The sequence below is a fragment of the Moschus berezovskii genome, chromosome 1, assembly GCF_049115385.1.
Source record: "Moschus berezovskii isolate FMDL1 chromosome 1, NW_MosBer_1.0, whole genome shotgun sequence".
In the NCBI taxonomy this organism is placed as follows: Eukaryota; Metazoa; Chordata; class Mammalia; order Artiodactyla; family Moschidae; genus Moschus; species Moschus berezovskii.
The window spans coordinates 140,161,968-140,183,756 of record NC_142460.1 but is presented as its reverse complement, the minus strand read 5'-3'; the positions used below and the strand labels follow the sequence as shown (position 1 = coordinate 140,183,756).

Genomic DNA, 21,789 nt, shown 5'->3' with positions numbered 1-21,789 from the left:
ACATGGAACAAGAGACTGGTTCCAAATAGGAAAAGGAGTATGTCACCCTGCTTATTTAACTTCTATGCAGAGTACATCATGAGAAACGCTGGGCTGGAGGAAGCACAAGCTGAATCAAGATTGCTGGGAGAAATATCAATAACCTCAGATATGCACATGACACCACCCTTATGGCAGAAAGTGAGGAAGAACTAAAGAGCCTCTTGATGAAAGTGAAAGAGGAGAGTGAAAAAGTTGGCTTAAAGCTCCACATTCAGAAAACTAAGATCATGGCATCCGGTCCCATCACTTCATGGAAGAAAGATGGGGAAACAGTGGAAACAGTGTCAGGCTTTATTTTTTTGGGCTCCAAAATCACTGTGGATGCTGATTGCAGCCATGAAATTAAAAGACACTTACTCCTTGGAAGGAAAGTTATGACCAGCCTAGACAGCATACTCAAAAGCAGAGACATTACTTTGCCAACCAAGGTCCGTCTAGTCAAGGCTATGGTTTTTCCTGTGTTCATGTATGGATGTGAGAGTTGGACTGTGAAGAAAGCTGATCGCCGAAGAATTGATGCTTTTGAACTGTGGTGTTGGAGAAGACTCTTGAGAGTTCCTTGGACTGCAAGGAGATCCAACCAGTCCATCCTAAAGGAGATCAATCCTGGGTGTTCATTGGAAGGACTGATTGCTGAGGCTGAAACTCCAATACTTTGGCCACCTGATATGAAGATCTGACTCATTTGAAAAGACCCTGATGCTGGGAAAGATTGAGGGCAGGAGAAGAAGGGGACGACAGAGGATGAGATAGTTGGATGGCATTACTGACTCGATGGACATGAGTTTGAGTGAACTCCGGGAGTTGGTGATGGACAGGGAGGCCTGGCGTGCTGCGGTTCATGGGGTTACAAAGAGTTGGATATGACTGAGCGACTGAACTGAACTGAACTCTTGTGACCATAGCCCAGCAGGCTTCTCTGTGTATGGGATTTCCCAGACCAGAATTCTATAGTAGGTTGCCATTTCCTTCTCCGGGGGATCTTCCCAACCCAGGGATCAAACCTGCATCTCCTGCATTTGCAGGTGAATTCTTTACCACTAAGCTACCAGGGAAGCCCAAGTATGTGGCTAAGGCCTGGAAAAGATTAGGCCATGCCTGACCCACCCTCAGGAGGAGAAAAAGAGGACCACCTACTGCACTGACACCAGCTCCAGCTACCCACTCCAGTATTCTTGCCTGGAGAATCCCATGGCCAGAGGGGTCTGGTGGGCTACTGTCCAGGGGCTGGCAAAGAGTCAGGCATGGCTTAGTGACTAAACAGTTAGTCATGTAGCAGTGGGATTGTGTATTTAAAAACTTCTTTCACTGGTGATGCAAAGTAGGTTTAGTAGTGAAAAAGTTAACATGAGGTAGCCTTTATGCATTCGTCTTAAAGGCCATTATGCATATCTCAAGTTGGGACTTGTTGAAGCTGGTCTGTCTTACTTAACATTCAAAAAGGGAAGTAGTACAGGTTTAGTCAGAAAAAAAGTGTAATACTTTGATGAAAAGAGCAGCTAAGAAATAGCCCATAACTTTATTATTATTCAAATCACTGAAAGGTTAACCGGCATAATTTTTTTCTGCTGATTTTTATAGCAAGTCTCACATTTCATAAAAGCCACAGGAGACTTTATAACCATAATTATCTTGCTGCTTCATTGGAAGATCCTATTAAATGCAGAGAAGCTCTTTTAATAATTTTGTTCAGCTATTGGAAACCTCAAATTTATTTTGAATACAGGACCATGGATATCCTAGGATATGCTTGTGTTTCTCTACCACTACAGTGTTTGTTTTTTTTTTTTTTAAATTTTGCTTCATTTTTTTCTATAATAATATTACTTTAAATATATTAAGCTTACAGGTAAGTTGAAATTATAGTTCAGCCAAATTTTATATTTTCATATTGGTAATTTTCACATCCTCCCCTTTCCCTCCCCTTCAACACATTTTTGAGGGAGACCTATTTGAAGTTGAAGTCATTATGACTGGTGTCCCAGCCCTAATTGCTTCAGCATGTATTTTCTAAGAACCAGGGTATTTTCCTACTAATCACAGCACTGTTACCAATCAAGCGATTACTGCTGAAACAATAATAAATTCTAATGTTTAGTCTGAATTTTGCTATTTCCCAGTAACATTCTTTATAATTTTTTGATGTGAAATTAATGAGTTTCACATTGCATTAATTTTTTTTTTTTTACTGGTTTATTCTTTCATTCTTTAGAACAATCTCTCTGCTTTCTTTATTTTTTCCTTAATTTCCTTGGCTTTTAAAACTTGGTTTGCTCTGTATTTGCTAGGTCCAGCCCGTGGGACACTTAAATGGAAATACTTTTAAGTGTTTCTGAGGCCTTTTGGACGTATTAATCTGAAATCTACATTGGTGTTTAAAAACTTGAAATAAGATACGAATATCTATACTCTTGTTTTGTACAGAGACCTGGTTCATGACTCCAAAATCACTTTTGCTTTGGGATATTGGACAGTTGATTCAAATTTTCTAAGCTTCATTGTTCTGTAAAACTAGGATTCTGTCAATGAACTTTAGAAAAGAATCTGTGTAATCTTTCAAAATAGGTTCTTAAAGAGACAGAAGGACTCAAGGAGAGACTGTTTGTAGTACCATTAGAGGAATGAAAATAGGTAGTGATGTTGATAAAGCTTCCTAAATCCTGGAATAAACTCTTTACCCTATTTCTGCTTCCTCACTTTTTAGTATGAGTGAAGTGAAAGTCACTCAGTGTCTGACTGTGACCCCGTGGACTGTAGCCCGACAGGCTCCTCTGTCCATGGAAAATCCAGGCAAGAATACTGGAGTGGGTAGCCATTCCCTTCTTCAAGGATCTTCCTGACCCAGAGATTGAACCTGAGCCATTTGCAAATGTATTGCTAAGGCTTACCTTGGTCTTCTAGTCATTTCTCCCTTGCATATGTCTGCTTCCTCTCTGCTCCCTTAATTTGACTTCTCTGCATTGGCCTGGCCCCAGGCACAATGTTCCTGTCTCCAGTGTTGGTAGGCACAGAACTTGTTGTTTAATTTTCTCTGTCTCTATAATCTTTGATGTATTCATTTCTTCTTAAAGGAAAACACGCACATAAAGGGCCTCCAAATCCTTTCCAGTACTCGATCCCATTATTACAAAACAAAGATGAGCAGGGGTCTAATTGAAACATAGTTCATATGATATGTCTGGAATGCCCATGTCTTTCGAATATAGTCAGAACATACAACAAGGATCATAGTAAAATCACCAGATCGTCCTGTCCCATCTCTGTGTACAAAAGTCACTGTAATTGTGGCTTACCATCTAGTCAGTAGCTGAGATTTGTGCTGAGTATAATTATTACAAACCCTTTAATGTTGTCCTCACTGATTGGTATCTTTAGGTCTCTATGTTTGAATTACTGTGTTTAATCTGTCCTTTGAAATGATTTGTATCTATTAGGTCTGCTTTAAATAAAGCTGCTTACCTTTTTCTGGTATGAGAACTTCATCTGTAATGGTCAATTAAAGGGAAGGGATAGTGTGGAGAAAATCTGGACATACGCCTGCATCTGACTCCTGCCCTCATATTGATACTCTCTTCTGTGTTCTGCTGTTTGATCCAGCTCCTCATTTTGGAAGGCTTGGTTGTGAGGGATGCTATCAGTACTGATAAGAGCCCTGTAACTGGGGGTCCTATACATTCCATTGTGAACTTCAGCCTGTCCACTTAGGAGCTTTCTTACTTTGGGCAAGTTATTATTACATCTGAGCTTCAGTTTCTTCTTCTGAAATATGGCTGTCTTGTAAGAGTGTGAAGTGTAACTTGGATAATCTATAGGATAATTCCTACAGTGTTTGAAACTTGGTTGATGCTTTGTAAACAGTATCGTTTTTGGTTTGTTTTGTCTTGCTTTTGTTTTTGATCAGAGGGCAGAGGCAGAGTATATAAACGAATATGAATAGCAGTAATTTCTCTGATGGTCTTGGTCCCTGTCTTCTGTAAAATGTCACGAACCTACGTCCAAAGTTTATCAGGTACTCTATCTATCAGATCTAGTCCCTTAAATCTATTTCTCACTTCTACTGTATAATCATAAGGGATTTGATTTAGGTCATATCTGAATGGTCTAGTGGTTTTCCCTACTTTCTTCAATTTAAGTCTGAATTTGGCAATAAGGAGTTCATGATCTGAGCCACAGTCAGCTCCTGGTCTTGTTTTTGCTAACTGTATAGAGCTTCTCCATCTTTGGCTGCAAAGAATATAATCAATCTGATTTCGGTGTTGACCATCTGGTGATGTCCATGTGTAGAGTCTTCTCTTGTGTTGTTGAAAGAGGGTGTTTGCTATGACCAGTGCGTTCTCTTGGCAAAACTCTATTAACCATTGCCCTGCTTCATTTCGTGCTCCAAGGCCAAATTTGCCTGTTACTCCAGGTGTTTCTTGACTTTCTACTTTTGCATTCCAGTCCCCTATAATGAAAAGGACATCTTTTTTGGGTGTTAGTTCTAAAAGGTCTTGTAGGTCTTCATAGAACTGTTCAACTTTGGCTTCTTCAGCGTTACTGGTTGGGGTATAGGCCTGGATTACTGTAATATTGAATGGTTTGCCTTGGAAATGAAAAGAGATCATTCTGTCGTTTTTAAGATTGCATCCAAGTACTGCATTTCGGACTCTTTTGTTGACCATCATGGCTACTCCATTTCTTCTAAGGGATTCCTGCCCACAGTAGTAGATATAATGGTCATCTGAGTTAAAATCACCCATTCCAGTCCATTTTAGTTTACTGATTCCTAGAACGTCTACGTTCACTCTTGCCATCTCCTGTTTGACCACTTCCAATTTGCCTTGATTCATGGACCTAACATTCCAGGTTCCTATGCAATATTGCTCTTTACAGCATCGGACCTTGCTTCTATCACCAGTCACATCCACAAGTGGGTATTGGTTTTGCTTTGGCTCCATCCCTTCATTCCTTCTAGAGTTATTTCTCCACTGATCTCCAGTAGCATACTGGGCACCTACCGACTTGGAGAATTCCTCATTCAGTATCCTATCATTTTGCCTTTTCATACTGTTATGTGGTTCTCAAGGCAAGTATACTGAAGTGGTTTGCCATTCCCATCAGATCGACTAGTTTTCTGTGATTATGATTTCAGCAAAGTGGCTGTCTGAGGAGGCCTTACAATAGCTGTGAAAAGAAGAGAAGCGAAAAGCAAAGGAGAAAAGGAAAGATATAAGCATCTGTATGCAGAGTTCCAAAGGATAGCAAGGAGAGATAAGAAAGCCTTCCTCAGCGATCAGTGATCACTCACCTAGAGCCAGACATCTTGGGATGTGAAGTCAAGTGGGCCTTAGAAAGCATCACTACGAACAAAGCTAGTAGAGGTGGTGGAATTCCAGTTGAGCTATTTCAAATCTTTTTTTTTTTTTTTTTTAACAGTGCCAAATGATTTTATTTTATTTTATTTTTTTTTGAACAGAGGAAAATTTATGCATCGAACCTGGACTGGTCACTTATGATAATATACATGCTACAATTCCATTCTCCCCAATCATTCCACCTTCACCCTCTCCCACAGAGTCCCAAAGACTGTTCTAAATGCCTGTGTCTCTTTTGCAGTCTCTTATACAGGGTTCAGGTTACCATTTTTCTAAATTCCATATATATGCGTTAATATACAGTATTGATGTTCTTCTTTCTGGCTTACTTCACTCTGTATAATTGGCTCCAATTTCATCCACCTCATTAAAACTGATTCAAATGCATTCTTTTTGATGGCTGAGAAATACTCCATTGTGTATATGTACCAAAGCTTTCTTATCCATTCATCTGCAGATGGACATCTAGGTTGCTTCCATGTCCTGGCTATTATAAACAGTGCTGCAATGAACATTGGAGTACATGTGTCTCTTTCAATCCTGGTTTCCTCGGTGTGTATGCCCAGGAGTGCGATCGCTGGATCATATGGCAGTTCTATTCCCAGTTTTCTGAGGAATCTCCACACTGTTCTCCATAGTGGCTGTACTAGTTTGCATTCCCACCAACAGTGTAAGAGGGTTCCCTTCTCTCCACACCCTCTCCAGCATTTATTGCATGTAGACTTTTGGATAGCAGCCATTCTGACTGGTGTGAAATGGTATCTCATTGTGGTTTTGATTTGCATTTCTCTGATGATGAGGGATGTTGAGCATTTTTTCATGTGTTTGTTAGCCATCTTTATGTCTTCTTTGGAGAAATGTCTGTTTAGTTCTTTGGCCCATTTTTTGATTGGGTCACTTAGTTTTCTGGAATTAAGCTGCAGGAGCTGCTTGTATAATTTGGAGATTAATCCTTTATCAGTTGCTTCATTTGCTATTATTTTCTCCCATTCTGAAGGCTGTCTTTTCACCTTGCTTAGAGTTTCCTTTGCTGTGCAGAAGCTTTTGATTTTAATTAGGTCCCATTTGTTTATTTTTGCTTTTATTTCCAATATTCTGGGAGGTGGGTCATGGAGGATCCTGCTGTGATTTATGTCGGAGAGTGTTTTGCCTACGTTCTCCTCTAGGAGTTTTATAGTTTCTGGTCTTACATTTAGATCTTTAATCCATTTTGAGTTTATTTTTGTGTATGGTGTTAGGAAGTGTTCTAGTTTCATTCTTTTACAAGTGGCTGACCAGTTTTCCCAGCACCACTTGTTAAAGAGACTGTCTTTTCTCCATTTTATATTCTTGCCTCCTTTGTCGAAGATAAGGTGTCCATAGGAGCGTGGGTTTATCTCTGGGCTTTCTATTTTGTTCCATTGATCTATATTTCTGTCTTTATGCCAGTACCATACTGTCTTGATGACTGTGGCTTTGTAATAGAGCCTGAAGTCCGGCAGGTTAATTCCCCCAGTTCCATTCTTCTTCCTCAAGATTGCTTTGGCTATTCGAGGTTTTTTGTATTTCCATACAAATTGTGAGATTATTTGTTCTAGTTCTGTGAAAAATATTGTTGGTAGCTTGATAGGAATTGCATTGAATGTATAAATTACTTTGGGTAGTATACTCATTTTTACAATATTTATTCTTCCAGTCCACGAACACGGTATATTTCTCCATCTATTAGTGTCCTCTTTGATTACTTTCACTAGTGTTTTATAGTTTTCTATGTACAAGTCTTTTGTTTCCTTAGGTAGATATATTCCTAAGTATTTAATTGATTTCGTTGCAACAGTGAATGGAATAGTTTCCTTAATTTCTCTTTCTATTTTCTCATTATTAGTGTATAGGAATGCAAGGGATTTCTGTGTGTTGATTTTATATCCTGCAACTTTACTGTAATCATTGATTAGCTCTAGTAGTTCCAAGGTTCCGTGTGCGCTTGAGAAAAAGGTGAAATTCATTGTTTTGGGGTGAAATGTCCTATAGATATCTATTAGGTCTAACTGTTCTATTATATCATTTAAAGATTGTGTTTCCTTGTTAATTTTCTGTTTCGTTGATCTATCCATAGATGTAAGTGGGGTGTTAAAATCTCCCACTATTATTGTGTTATTGTTAATTTCCCCTTTCATACTTGTTAGTAATTGTCTTACATATTGCGGTGCTCCTATGTTGGGTGCATAAATATTTATAACTGTTATATCTTCATCTCGGATTGATCCTTTGATCATTATGTAGTTTCCTTCTTTGTCTCTTTTCACAGCCTTTGTTTTAAAGTCTATTTTATCTGATATGAGTATTGCTACTCCTGCTTTCTTTTGGTCTCTTATTTGCATGGACTATCTTTTTCCAGCCCTTCACTTTCAGTCTGTATGCATCCCTCGTTTTGAGGTGGGTCTCTTGTAGACAACATATATGGGGGTTTTGTTTTTGTATCCATTCAGCCAGCCTTTGTCTTTTGGTTGGGGCATTCAACCCATTTACGTTTAAGGTAATTATTGATAAGTACGATCCCGTAGCCATTTTCTTTATTGCTTTGGGTTCAAGTTTATACACTCTTTCTGTGATTCCTGTCTATAGAAGATCCTTTAGTATTTGTTGGAGAGCTGGTTTGGTGATGCTGAATTCCCTCAGCTTTTGCTTGTCTGTAAAGCTTTTGATTTCTCCTTCATATTTGAATGAGATCCTTGCTGGGTATAGTAATCTGGGCTGTAGGTTATTTTCTTTCATCACTTTAAGTATATCTTGCCACTCCCTTCTGGCCTGAAGAGTTTCTGTTGAAAGATCAGCTGTTATCCTTATGGGAATCCCCTTGAGTGTTATTTGCTGCTTTTCCCTTGCTGCTTTTAATATTTGTTCTTTGTGTTTGATCTTTGTTAATTTGATTAATATGTGTCTTGGAGTATTTCGCCTTGGGTTTATCCTGTTGGGGACTCTCTGGATTTCTTGGACTTGGGTGATTATTTCTTTCCCTATTTTAGGGAAGTTTTCAACTATTATCTCCTCAAGTATTCTCTCATGGTCTTTCTTTTTGTCTTCTTCTTCTGGGACTCCTATGATTCGAATGTTGGAGCGTTTAACATTGTCCCAGAGGTCTCTAATATTGTCCTCATTTCTTTTAATTCGTTTTTCTTTTTTCCTCTCTGTTTCATTTATTTCTACAATTCTATCTTCTAGTTCACTTATCGTGTCTTCTGCCTCTGTTATTCTACTGTTTGTTCCCTCCAGAGTGTTTCTGATCTCATCTATTGCATTATTCATTGTATATTGACTCTTTTTTATTTCTTCTAAGTCCTTATTAAATCTTTCTTCCATCTTCTCAATCCTTTTCTCCAGGTTATTTATCTGTAACTCCATTTTACTTTCAAGATTTTGAATCATTTTCACCATCAAAATTCGAAATTCTTTATCAGGTAGATTCCCTATATCTTCTTCTTTTGTTTGTGTTGGTGGGCAATTATCTTGTTCCTTTACTTGCTGGGTATTTCTCTGCCTCTTCATTTTGCTTATATTGCTTTGCTTGGGGTGTCCTTTCCCTCTTCTTGCAGTTTGTGGAGTTCTCTTTATTATGTAGTTTCTTCGCTGTGTGTGGGGTTGGACAGGTGACTTGTCCGGGTTCCCTGGTTAGGGAAGCATGTGTCAGTGTTCTGGTGGGTGGAGCTGTATTTCTTCTCTTTCCTTTAGAAGACAATGGGCTGCTATTCTGGGAGCCTGATGTCCTCTGCCAGTGTTCAGAAGTTGTTTTGTGGACTTTACTCCACGTTCAAATGTTCTTTTGATGAATTTGTGGGGAAGAAAGTGGTCTCGCCGTCTTGTTCCTTCCTCCCCAGAACACTGGATTCTTATATTCCACTTGGTCGTGGAGTATCTCTTCCCAGCTGCTCCAGCAAGGCGCAGCCGCTGTACCTTACCTTGGACGAGGGGTATCTCCTCAAGGCCGCCCCTCCTGCTTTGAATGTGAATCAGCTCCTCTCGGCCCTCCGGTGCCCAAGCAGCCACCGCCTCCTGGACGTGGTACAGCTCCTCTCGGCCACCGCCCTAACCCTGGGCGCGGGGCAGCTCCTCTCAGCCACGATTCTGCACGTGGTCGGTTGCGCCGGGAGCCGGGCGTCTCTCGCGTCTGCGCCGCCGGGAGCCGGGCGTCTCTCGCCTCAAATCTTGAAAGATGATGCTGTGAAAGTGCTGCACTCAATATGCCGGCAAATTTGGAAACCTCAGCAGTGGCCACAGGACTGGAAAAGGTCAGTCTTCATTCCAATCCCAAAGAAAGGCAATGCCAAAGAATGCTCAAACTACTGCACAGTTGCATTCATCTCACACACTAGTAAAGTCATGCTCAAAAATTCTCCAAGCCAGGCTTCAGCAATATGTGAACCATGAACTTCCAGATGTTCAAGCATTTTTTAGAAAAGGCAGAGGCACCAGAGATCAAATTGCCAACATCCGCTGGATCATGGAGAAAGCAAGAGAGTTCCAGAAAAGCATCTGTTTCTGCTTTATTGAGTATGCCAAAGCCTTTGACTGTGTGGATCACAATAAACTGTGGAGAATTCTGAAAGAGATGGGAATACCAGTCCACCTGATCTGCCTCTTGAGAAACCTGTATGCAGGTCAGGAAACAACAGTTAAACTGGACATGGAACAACAAACTGGTTCCAAATAGGAAAAGGAGTATGTCAAGGTTGTATATTGTCACCCTGCTTATTTAACTACTATGCAGAGTACATCATGAGGAACGCTGGGCTGGAGGAAGCACAAGCTGGAATCAAGATTGCTGGGAGAAATATCAATAACCTCAGATATGCAGATGACACCACCCTTATGGCAGAAAGTGAAGAATTAAAGAGCCTCTTGATGAAAATGAAAGAGGAGAGTGAAAAAGTTGGCTTAAAGCCTGTCATTCAGAAAACAAAGATCATGGCATCTGTTCCCATCACTTCATGGGAAATAGATGGGGAAACAGTGGCTGACTTTATTTTTGGGGGTCTCCAAAATCACTTCAGATGGTGACTGCAGTCATGAAATTAAAAGACGCTTACTCCTTGGAAGGAAAGTTATGACCAACCTAGACAGTAATGAAAAGCAGAGGCATTACTTTGCCAACAAAGGTCCATCTAGTCAAGGCTATGGTTTTTCCAGTAGTCATGTATGGATGCGAGAGTTCAACTCTAAAGAAAGCTGAGTGTGAAAGAATTGATGCTTTTGAAATGTGGTGTTGGAGAAGACTCTTGAGAGTCCCTTGGACTGCAAGGAGATCCTATCAGTCCATCCTAAAGGAAATCAGTCCTGGGTGTTCATTGGCAGGACTGATTTTGAAGCTGAAACTCCACTACTTTGGCCACCTGATGCAAAGAGCTGACTCATTAGAAAAGACCCTGATGCTGGGAAAGGTTGAGGTCAGGAGGAGAAGGGGATGACAGAGGGTGAGATGGTTGCATGGCATCACGGACTCAGTGGACATGAGTTTGAGTGAACTCCGGGAGTTGGTGATGGACAGGGAGGCCTAGTGTGCTGTGGTCCATGGGGTCACAAAGAGCCAGACGCGACTGAACTGAAGTGATTCTTTAGAATGTTACATTTGTCACTTAAATTTTATTACAGAGGAGGTGAATTTTCACGTGCTGAGTGAAGTTCTAAGATTTAAAAATCATTAGTTTACCTACCATGGGGCTTAACAGGTAGTTCAGTGGTAAAGAATTTGCCTGCCAATGTAGGAGATGCTAGTTTGACCCCTGGTTTGGGAAGATCCCCTGGAGGAGGAAATGGCAATCCACTCCAGTATTTGTGCCTGGAGAGTCACATGGACAGAGAAACCTGGTGGGCTACTGTCCATAGGGTCAAAAAGAGTCAGATTTGACTGAGTGACTGAGCATGAGTTACCTACTATGAGTCTCAAATTCAATTCCTTTCCCTTCGTTTTTTCCTTTCTCTTTGATTACTCCTCCCCATATTCTCCACTCGCATGCCTATCACTTAATGGTGATCCCCAATCCCTTTCTCTGTGCAAGCACTTTTTCTTGAATGGGTGCAGGCTGGGCATCAGAAACCCAGGGAACGTGGGTTTGAAACGTTGGCATGCCCATTTTCTGACCACAACTGGTTTTCTTGGTCGTATGGTTCCACCCATCGTGTGATTTGTGCCCCTGCTCTGTTGCCTGTTTCAGGTGGATCATCTTTGCTGTGCATTGCATGAGAAACATGGGAAGGAGCTACTCCAGCTGTTCTTAGGAACGCTTGGAAAAAGCTGAGCTAGTATAGCAGTTGTCCTTATTTCCTCCTTGCAATTCTTGTCAACTGACTGGTCCTTCATGGCGAGAGTAGGTTGTCATCCCTCCCTTCCCATTACAAACTGGGGCTCCACCCACCTCCTCCTTCGAGTGACCACTGACCTCACAGTTCATCACGTTCGACCTCCCCAGAGTGTGTGATTCTGTGGACTGTCACTTCCTCCTTGAATCTCTCTTGTTCCTTGGTTCCCAGGGAACGTCTAGTTGCTCCTTGTCATTCATTGATCCAGTCCCGGGCACTGTTCCTCTTTTTCTATCTGTTTTCTCTGTGAGACTTAGGTAGCGTGGCCTCTGAGGTGCATAGCTCGTTCCTTATTTTCTCCCATTCTTGGGAAAGATTATTCCCACAGCTTCTGATCTAGCTCTGTCTTGAGAACCCTGAATCCATATCTTGCCCACACTAGGTAGACTCCTTGACTCCTCTGTCTCACTGGTACTTCATGTTCAACATACCTTCCTGGTACAGCACATCACCCAAGCTAATGTTCCTCAAAGCAATGATTCTTGATTGGGAGGGGATGCTATGGGGATTATGGATCCCATTGAGAATACATTTTGCATATTCATCACATACATTTTATATAGAAACCCCTTCTCTCCTGTGGTGATGGACTCAAAACCTCTCTCTCTCTCTCTCTGAAAATGTCTCTGAGGTCCATATCAGATTTCTTTTCACTTAACAGTGTGTAGGTTTTGATCTCCTGGCCTCAGTGGCTCTATTAATCCAGATTCATCGTCTTGCTGACAAATTGATTTTCCTAAAGCACAGCATAGAGAATATAGTCTTCACTTCAGCCACCTGCAGTGGCTCACAGAGAACTCCAAACACCTCAACAGCCCCGAACTGCTGTGCCGTGGGGCCCCATACTCACTTCTCAGGCTCATCCCCCACCCCCACCCATGCTTCAGCAGCCTGAACACCCCTGCAACCCGCGGGCCCCATGGCCCTCTCACTGGACCACAGCTCAGTGCCCAACCCCCTGAACTGTCCTCCAAACTGCTTTGAGTGCTGCAGGGTTCCCTTTCAAAGGCTCTGGTTCTTCGTCAGGGCCCAGTTCACACTTCCCCCTCCTCCAAGCCTTTCCTCAGTTTCTCCATCCGGCATTAGCTGCCTTTTTCTCTGAGCTGCTTTGGTGAGCTAATTCTGTCTCTTTTTATGGGAGCCGATGGCTCAACAGGTAAAGAACCTGTTGCAATGCCTAAAACACAGACGCGGCTTCAATTCCTAGGTGGGAAAGATCCCCTGGAGAAGTAAATGGCAATCCACTCCAGTATTCTTGCTTGAAAAATCTTATGAACAAAGAAACCTGGCAGGCTGCTGTCCAGAAGGTTGCAAAGAGTTGGGCACGACTGAGCGACTAAGCACATTCCACGAACCACATTTTTGTTCATGGTGGTCTGTGTGCAGCCTCCAGAGAGGCCAGGCCCCTGCATGAAGCACACGGTGAAGGGTTGATGGGCTCAGTAAATCAGCCATCCTACGCTTTGTGATGTTACTCCTCTTAAGGGGCCCCCACAGGTCTCTGAGGACTCCTGGTGGAACTGTGCATACCCCTGAGGTTGTTGAAACCTCTCTCTTTGGGAGCCCCCTCCTTATCATTGTCACAGTGGGGTCTTGAGGTCACCCCTGGAGGAGTTTGGCTTGTTCCGTCTGTCAGGTGTGGTCTGGAGGCCACCCGCTGGGTGTCTGGCGCAGCTGTGTCTCTGGTGTTTGCTGGGGTCATGGGCACCAGCACAAGGGATCTGTTCAGTGGTGTTTGCTGGGGTCATGGGCACCAGCACAAGGGATCTGTTCAGTTTGTGCCTCAGTTTTCTTTTTTGTTTTCTCCCCTTCAGGGAGCCCTGTAGTGTCCGTCTTCTGGGATAGAGTGAGAAATAGAAAGGTAATAATCCTTGTAAGGTCATACATTGCATTATGCCACACACATAGTAAAGGAGTGTAAGGTCCTGGGAAGTGCCCGTTAGCTTCAAGGTCAAGGATAATTAGCTGGCAGTGTGTGGGCTGCCCTGGCCCACACATGGATGTATTGTTTCTGTGGGGCCAGGGGGAGTGGGAGTGGCTATGGAAGTGAGGTGAAGTTGCTCAGTCGTGTCTGACTCTTTGCGACCCCACGGACTGTAGCCTACCAGGCTCCTCAGTCCATGGAATTTTCCAGCCAAGAGTACTGGAGTGGGTTGCCATTTCCTTCTCCAGGGATCTTCCCGACCCAGGGATTGAACCCAGGTCTCCCGCATTGCAGGCAGACGTTTTACCATCTGAGCCACCAGGGAAAATAACAAGTAATATTGCATGAGAGACTGGATTTAAGGTTTCTCTTGAGAACATTAGAAGGTCTGTGGTAGATAGTTGTTGAGAATAGATGGTTAAGCTCAGAAACCAGAGTCTGAATTAGTCTTATCCTTGCCACTTACAAGCTGTTTGACCCCATGCAGGTTGCTTAACTTCTCTGTTTCTCACCTTCTTCATATCTAAATTGGAAATAACTGTAGCACTTGATAGGTCTTCCCAGGTGGCTCAGTGGTAAAGAATCCACCTGCAGTGCAGGAGATGCAGGTTTGATCTGTGGGTTGGGAAGATTCCCTGGAGTAGGAAATGGCAACCCACTCCAGTATTACTGCCTGGGAAATCCCATGGACAGAGGAGCCTGCTGGGCTACAGTCCGTGGGATTGCAGAGTCAGACATGACTGAGCATGCACACATAGTGCTTGATCGGCTTCCTGGGATTGTTAATTGGAACGGTATACTTAAGAGGTCTTGGTGCGCTTCCCTGGTCCATAGTAAACAGTAGATAATGTGTGCTGTTTTTGTTGTTGCTGGTGCTGATTTTACTACCACTGTGGCTACCAGCTAGGAACTCTGGACCCAAATTCCCTCCTGTGCCAACAGTTGACAATGAGTAGTAGATGCCCGCCCCCAGGTGGGACACGAATTTTTCAGGTAACCATAGTTCATGTCACTGCCTGTCACCTTATATGTGTCCTGCTCCCTTAATAACAGTTGTGTTCTTTCCTGTTGACAGATCCCACCATTGGACATTCATGTCCAAGAGTACTGTGCTTTACGGTTCTTAACATGTGGCCCAAATTGATAGCATCCTTATCTCCTCTCCTGGAAAATTCTTCTCAGTTTTCAGCCCAGACCTAGTAAATCAGAAACTCTGGGGCCAGGCCTGGTGATCTATTCTTAGAGCTGGTTCTGGTACCTGTTAAAGTTTGAGTACTGATTTCACACAGGTACTATATTCATATTACCTATGTTTGGTTTCCATGTAAAATTTAAAATGTTGTGTTTTGTTTTTAGGCACTTCAAATGATGTGTAAATTCCATGCTTTTCCTCAGTAGGGCTGCTTTTCAACATGTGCTTCCTAAGCTGTTCCACACAACTGGGTATGGGTTCCTCTGCTTGGAGGTTTTGTTCTGGTGACATTACGTGTGTGTGAACTTTGATCTGTTAACTTATTGGGGGAATACAGCTTACCCAGGGTGATGGTGAGAGAATTTTAGAAAGAAGACCTTAGAAAGTTATGGAACAAGCTGTATTGAAAAGAATCAGGAATGTATGAAGTGATGAGATTAACATGACTGAAGTGAACAATTATTTTATACTCTGATGTCACAATCACTTTATCAGCCAGCTGACTCCTGTGAGTTGGAAATTCACGCTGCTTCTCTGTCTCTTCCCTCCCCCTTTACAGTGCTTTCTCTTGGTTTCTGAAGAATAATTCGGTGTCAGGGCAATACGCTCTCCTACATCCACTGTATCAGGGGTATTTGGAAGGCCTTTTTCAGTATACATATTTACATTTTAAATTTTTACAAAAGCCCTTAATCGTTCTATGAGCTTACGGAGTTTACCAAAGCTACTGTTTGCCCCCACCTGTCTTCTGCGTCCCATTCTGTGAGTCTTCTAGATTTTAGTATTTGTGATTGCTCGTTGGGGAAGTTCTTCTCAGGTAGTTACTTTTTATTCTGTGAATGTGATTTTATGATGACTCTTCTCTGAGTTCTTGGTAGGTTATTTCTTTCTATACCTCAGGTACTCTGCTTTTGACTGTAATATTACTATAATGGAATATAAAATAAATATCTCTGGAGGATAGATTTGCTACTGAAATTTTATCTGAATTGAAAGATATTTCAATTTAGAAATATATACATTTCTAAAATATATTTCTTGTCTATATCCGTTCAGTATATATTGAAACTGTTTAGATGCAAAATATACATGGGTTATATCACCAAGCCTAGCTTGATGGGTGGCTTAGATGCAGTTACTTATAATACATTATTAGAGTTTGCTCATGATCGCATAATGTACTCAGTAAAGGTAACGTGGATTTAGTGGTATCTCTAATATTCATTATGATTTAATTCTTTTTGCAAATGAAAATAAGGCACTCAAAGTACTTTCTCAGGGTTTTGCTGATTGTGATATGCTACAGTTACAAATTTTATTTAACTAAAACCAACAGTACATAGCTTCAGCATTTTGTCAGTGGCTCTAAAGCTGAAATGATGATAGACATTAGCCCCCAAGCTATCCGTGTACTGTTCAGTAATCCTCCTTCCTTCCTGGTCATTCACTAGTGAACCTAAGAACGCCCCCACTTCCCAGGCTTCTGTGTACATGCATAGAAGACCAACTAAAAAGAGCTTGAGCTTTTAAGAAATTTATGTTATGTTTTGAAAAGTAAAACATCAGTGAGAATTGGGTTCCCTTTTGCTTTTCTGGTATATAAAAATAAAGGTAGTTTGGTTTGGTATATTTTATCAAATATTTATTGATTGCACAATGGGCCACACTCTCTGCCCTCAAAAGTGCACATAGGTTATTAAAAGAGTAGATACATCTTTGAATCAGTAATTACAAAGCAGTGTGATCATTACAATATTTGAGGTATGACAATATACAGATGAGGGAGTGATTGGGTTTGGGGCGATGTTGGGAGGTTAGCCAGATGAGATTTCATGGACTGAGTGATGGCACCTTAGAGTTCCATGGATGGGTAAACGTTTTCTTGGTGAGTCAGAGGGAAATTTACAAGTTCATTGACACGGGTAAAATAGGAAAATGCCTTTTTCTGAAAGTTGTAAACTTATATAAGAGAGTTCCAGGGATGGAAGAACAGTTAGGAGAAAAGGCTAGAAAGGTCAGGCACATTCTAGGGTCTTTGGGGCCATGGAAGAAAATTTGGGCTTCACATTCTGATGGTTGTATTGGAGGTACTGGCATATCTGCAGGGCATGAGTACTCCTTTGTTCATTTTATCTACAAGGCACAAATTAGCACCCACAATTACAGATGAACATACTTTAAGTTTTTTTTTTTTTTAAACCACAAAGAAATTCGGGAAAATGCGGAGATATAGAAGTACAAGTAGGTCATCATCCTCCAAAAATTTCCCAGTATGCATATTACTGATTGTGGGTCAGCATTTCTATCTATATACATGCCAGTTCAGTTCAGTCGCTCAGTTGTGTCCGACTCTCCGTGACCCCATGAATCACAGCACGCCAGGCCTCCCTGTCCATCACCAACTCCCGGAGTTCACTCAAACTCATGTCCACAGAGTCCGTGATGCCATCCAGCCATCTCATTCTCGGTCGTCCCCTTCTCCTCCCGCCCCCAACCTTTCCAATGGCATAATGACATATTCTATTTAAAATATTAGTAATTTATTATCTGTTTAAAGTATCATGGGCGATACCAAGAAAACATGACATAATTCTGTCTTTAAAACATGTTGCCTTTCTTACAGAATCCTGACTGTCGTTAGAGGATGCATTCAAGAATACTGCTAACTATAGGAAATCTGCATTGAGATTCTACCCAGATGTGGGAGAAGTAGTTGTTTTCAACCAGAGATGTGAGGAAAGAGCGCAGAGGTCCTGGAAGGCTTTGCTGAATAGGTGGAATATTGAATCACCATTAGAGTATCTGCTGGACAAAGGGAAGATTCCAAAGAATAAGAATACAGTATTCTTGCTCTTGAATTGTACACACTTAGGATGTATTACAGTATTTTATATGACTTAATAATGCTGCTTGTGCATCCTATGGTGTAGTGGCATACTGGGGAAGAGGCCGTTTGTAATTGTAAGGAGAAATACCTTCATCTGGTGTCAAGGGGCTTTCTGACCTACTCCCCAGAGGCTTTCCATCTAGCATCCGTTTCAACCTCTAGCTTTAGTTTTCACCAAAGGACTTGCAGGTTGTTGTTTTTTATTGTTGGTTTTTTAAATTGGCAAGTGTGATACAAAAGCAGTAGTGTTGTTTGAATTACATGTGCAAAAGAAGGTGAAGAGGCATTTTAGAGTGAAGGAATATATTTTTTATATATTTTAAAAAATATGTGTTTTTAGAAACATACATTTCCTCATAATACACCTTTTCCAAAGTGGAAGTGAATGCTCTTGAAAAGGTGACCTCTAGTGGCCACCATTTACTTCCTATTGTGCTTTCTCTTGCTAAGGCTTTATTCTGCTTATGAATAGATTACAGTGAAATTAAAGTTTACATGATCCTTTCTATAAACCAGGATAGTAAGGAGTAACAAAACTTTTGTTCTAATCCATTTTTTTTCATTGCCTAGGTTTGATTTCCAAGTAAATTGTCCTTTGAAGTCTCATCAATAAATAGTTAACTTTATCATGATTATCAGCCTAGGGTTATATTGTCTGACTGACTCGTATGATTTTCCTGAGTGAATGCTGCAATCTGCCTCCCTTTCATGCACGGTAGCCTCTCTGTGAATCTTTTACATAAGAATATATATATTAAGGGATCCATGCAAATGTTAGTTGCTGCCAAAAAGAGAGTTGTTTCTTTAGCTAGAAACAGTTGATTTTGCAGTCGACAGTCAGTCTTACTGTTGGTTTGACTGTGCGTATATGGGATTCTGGAGAAGTGAAACGGAGCAAAACACACAAAGAAGACAGCCACGACAACAAACACTTTACCTTCTAGCCTTCTGTTGTTCTTGCTGTCCTTACTCTTGGACTTCCTGTAAGAATCATACACCTTTTTTGCAATAACCGTATAGAAGAGAAGCATTAGGACAAAAACAGTCCAGAAGATGAACTGGGAAATGTAATTCACTGCTTCATGCCATTTCAGCCCCAGAGGACTCTTTAAGGAGGCACACTTTTTCACAGAAGATGGTGTTGCTTCCTTGTTGCTCAAGATCATGTTTGGCAGTGAGAGGAGGAACAAAAAGAGCCAGATGAGGGTTGACACCCCTTTTGCAAAAGCAGGTTTTTGTACGAAGAATTTTCCAAAAGGTCTGATGATCTTGAGGAACCTGTCAAAGGCTATGAGCCCCAGCAGTGTAATGCCCACATACATGGTCTCATAAAAGATAACGGCAGAGAAACGACACACAAAGGCTCTGAGCTGCCAGGGTCCGAGACGAGCGTCGGAGAGGATTTTAAATGGAAGCGTGAGCGTCATTATCAAGTCAGCCACCAAAGTATTTTTGAGGTATACAACGAAGGTGGAGGAGCTGGGAATATGAGTGAACACCCACAGGGCCAAAGTGTTCAGCAGGATACCCATGAAGAAAACAACAGTGTAGATGGCCGGGAACACCAACTGTGCTGTCTTCAGGTCTCTGGGGCACCGCTCAGACCCGTTGAAGCCCTTCATCACTGTCACATTCATGGTTTCTGGTGTCGGCTGTTAAAAAACATATACACAAATTAAAACAGGAAGCATTTCATGATTTCAAAATGCTCCTTGTTAAAAATAGACTTTAGGTTTGTAGCATGTTTACACCTTAAATTTATTCATCACGTTTAATAAATCAGTTGAGAAAGCACATGTTGTTTCTGGCTTGCATTTTTAAAGCCCATAGTACAGTTTTGGTACTTATTTAACAGTCCCATTACTTTCACACCCTTATGAAATCCAAATAACAGATTCTACCCCATTCACAGGTTCTACTTTTAATTAACATGGCAGTAAAATAAAACTGGCTAAGAGGTAAAAGTATTCATGTTGGATTGCTGTACATTGTGTCATTTCCTGTGCTTATAATCTATGGTTTATAGAATGTTAAAGCATTTTTCCCTCTTAAACATATTCTATCATTTATAAGCCAGCCACTCATAATAACAATTGAAATTCACCTTTGTTTGGAAGGAAACTCAGCTTGGTGTCTTCTGATCGATCGAGGCAGTCATTAGTTCAGTCTATGAAAGGCATATGAAGCAAATGCCGTTCTGCTTTCTTATACCAAGTTTCCTTCCTCATTTTCACGTGTGCAGTGAGATCCATTAGAACCTCTTCGTATGTAATCCTTTGAGGGGTTGTATAATAAGGAACCTCTTTATTTTAAACTTATGTTCTGTTAATGTACTATGGTTTGAATAAATCAGTTCACTTGCAGTCATTTTTATATTTTTCTCGTATAGTAACTTTCCTGCAGTTTATCTTCTCTATATGTTCAGTGAAAATTTTAATGCCTTATAATAACAGGAGGGACTAATGTAAAGAAAATAGCCTTAAATTATAGGAGAGTAAGTGTTGACTCTAAAATCAGACAGCATCATCATCTGCACCCTTGTAGGCTGCTTTTTTCAGAAATTTGTGTTCGTTGGAATGACCTGATGATTTTTATAGACATTAAAGCTGAAACTCCAATACTTTGGCCACCTCATGCGAAGAGTTGACTCACTGGAAAAGAGTCTGATGCTGGGAAGGATTGGGGGCTGAAGGAGACGGGGACAACAGAGAATGAGATGGCTGGATGGCATCACCGACTCGATGGACAGGAGTTTGAGTGAACTCTGGGAGTTGGTGATGGACAGGGAGGCCTGGCATGCTGTGATTCATGGGGTTGCAAAGAGTTGGTCACAACTGAGCGACTGAACTGAACTGATCTTAATCTTTTGTTTGATCTTTCAACCTTTGAGAGATGAAGTGATATATTTTCTTAGAAGTAAGGCCTATTAGACCCAGATTTTGGGGGTTAGAATTTCAGAATCACGAATTACTGGGTAGTAGATAATAGACAAATGATTTAGTAGCTTTGTGCCTCATTTTCCCCATCTGTACAATGGGTTTAATAATACTGCATACTTCAGTGTTTTGAGATTGAAATGCATGCCTTGAATAGTGCTGACTGTATGGGAAGCATGAAAAAAGTGTTAACTAGTCACTGCTCTGGTGGACGAACTGAAGATTTAAATGGAGGTACACTATTTTACTTACGGGAAAGCCATTTTTGGAACTCTCTTTCTGTATTTGTGACTTTGCAAAGTGTTGTAGATTTCAGGCATTTCATCAACCTTGAGCCGAGTTTTGTAAAATTTCTGAAAGGATATAATTGCTGCTTTTGTAAAGAGAAAGTTGTTGTCTATGAAGAAATGTTCCCTTACCAGATAAAGTGAATGAGGAAATCAGGAGATCTTATGAGGTAATGTGGAGTTCTCCATGGTAAGTTTCACTTCATATTTATTGCTGTGAATTTTACCACAGGATTGGACTAGACTGTTGTGTTGGCTTGATCGAGCATTTTTGGTGAATTCTGAGAAATCAGTATCCCACTGGACACTTTTCTGAGAGAATAGGATGCCTAATAATTTGGGTTGGAACTACCATTGTGGTGGCACAGTTTGAAAAATTGGTGTTTTGGCAGACGAATGGATAAGAAAGCTGTGGTATATATACATGATGGAATATTACTCAGCTATTAAAAATAATGAATTCTAATCAGTTCTAATGAGGTGGATGAAACTGGAGCCTATTATACAGAGTGAAGTAAGTCAGAAAAGAAAACATCAATACAGTGTATTAATGCATATATATGGAATTTAGAAAGATGGTAACGATGATCCTATATGTGAGACAGCAGAAGAGACACAGATGTAAAGAACAGACTTTTGTTTTGGACTGTGTGGGAGAAGGTGAGGGTGGGATGATTTGAGAGAATAGCATTGAAACATGTATATTATCATGTGTGAAATAGATCACAATCCAGGTTCTATGCATGAGATAGGGTGCTCAGGGCTGGTGCACTGGGATGACCCTAAAGGATGGGGTGGGGAGGGAGGTGGGAGGGGGTTTAGGATGGGGAACAC

General features: G+C 41.2%; 3 protein-coding genes across 4 annotated transcripts in view; 1 reads left to right on the top strand and 2 right to left on the bottom strand.

Moving 5' to 3' along the window:
• The window catches only part of GPR87 (G protein-coupled receptor 87), a 44,923-nt gene extending 26,115 nt beyond the window's left edge, over positions 1 to 18,808 (bottom strand). Inside the window, exon 1 of one of the 2 annotated variants that reach the window (XM_088839797.1) lies at positions 18,670 to 18,808. The gene's annotated coding sequence lies outside the window, so the exon portion shown is untranslated. The remainder of the gene's footprint in view (positions 1 to 18,669) is intronic. The other variant, XM_055411593.2, reaches the window with a different exon arrangement.
• The window catches only part of MED12L (mediator complex subunit 12L), a 378,565-nt gene that overhangs the window by 256,900 nt on the left and 99,876 nt on the right, over positions 1 to 21,789 (top strand). The gene's annotated exons all lie outside the window — the stretch shown is intronic.
• On the bottom strand, positions 16,473 to 19,952 carry P2RY13 (purinergic receptor P2Y13). The gene is made up of 2 exons (XM_055411666.2): positions 19,837 to 19,952; positions 16,473 to 19,384 (listed from the first exon to the last, which is right to left on the bottom strand). Exon 2 carries the CDS (start codon positions 19,367 to 19,369, stop codon positions 18,368 to 18,370), a length of 1,002 nt encoding a protein of 333 aa, XP_055267641.2. The 5' UTR covers positions 19,370 to 19,384; positions 19,837 to 19,952; the 3' UTR covers positions 16,473 to 18,367.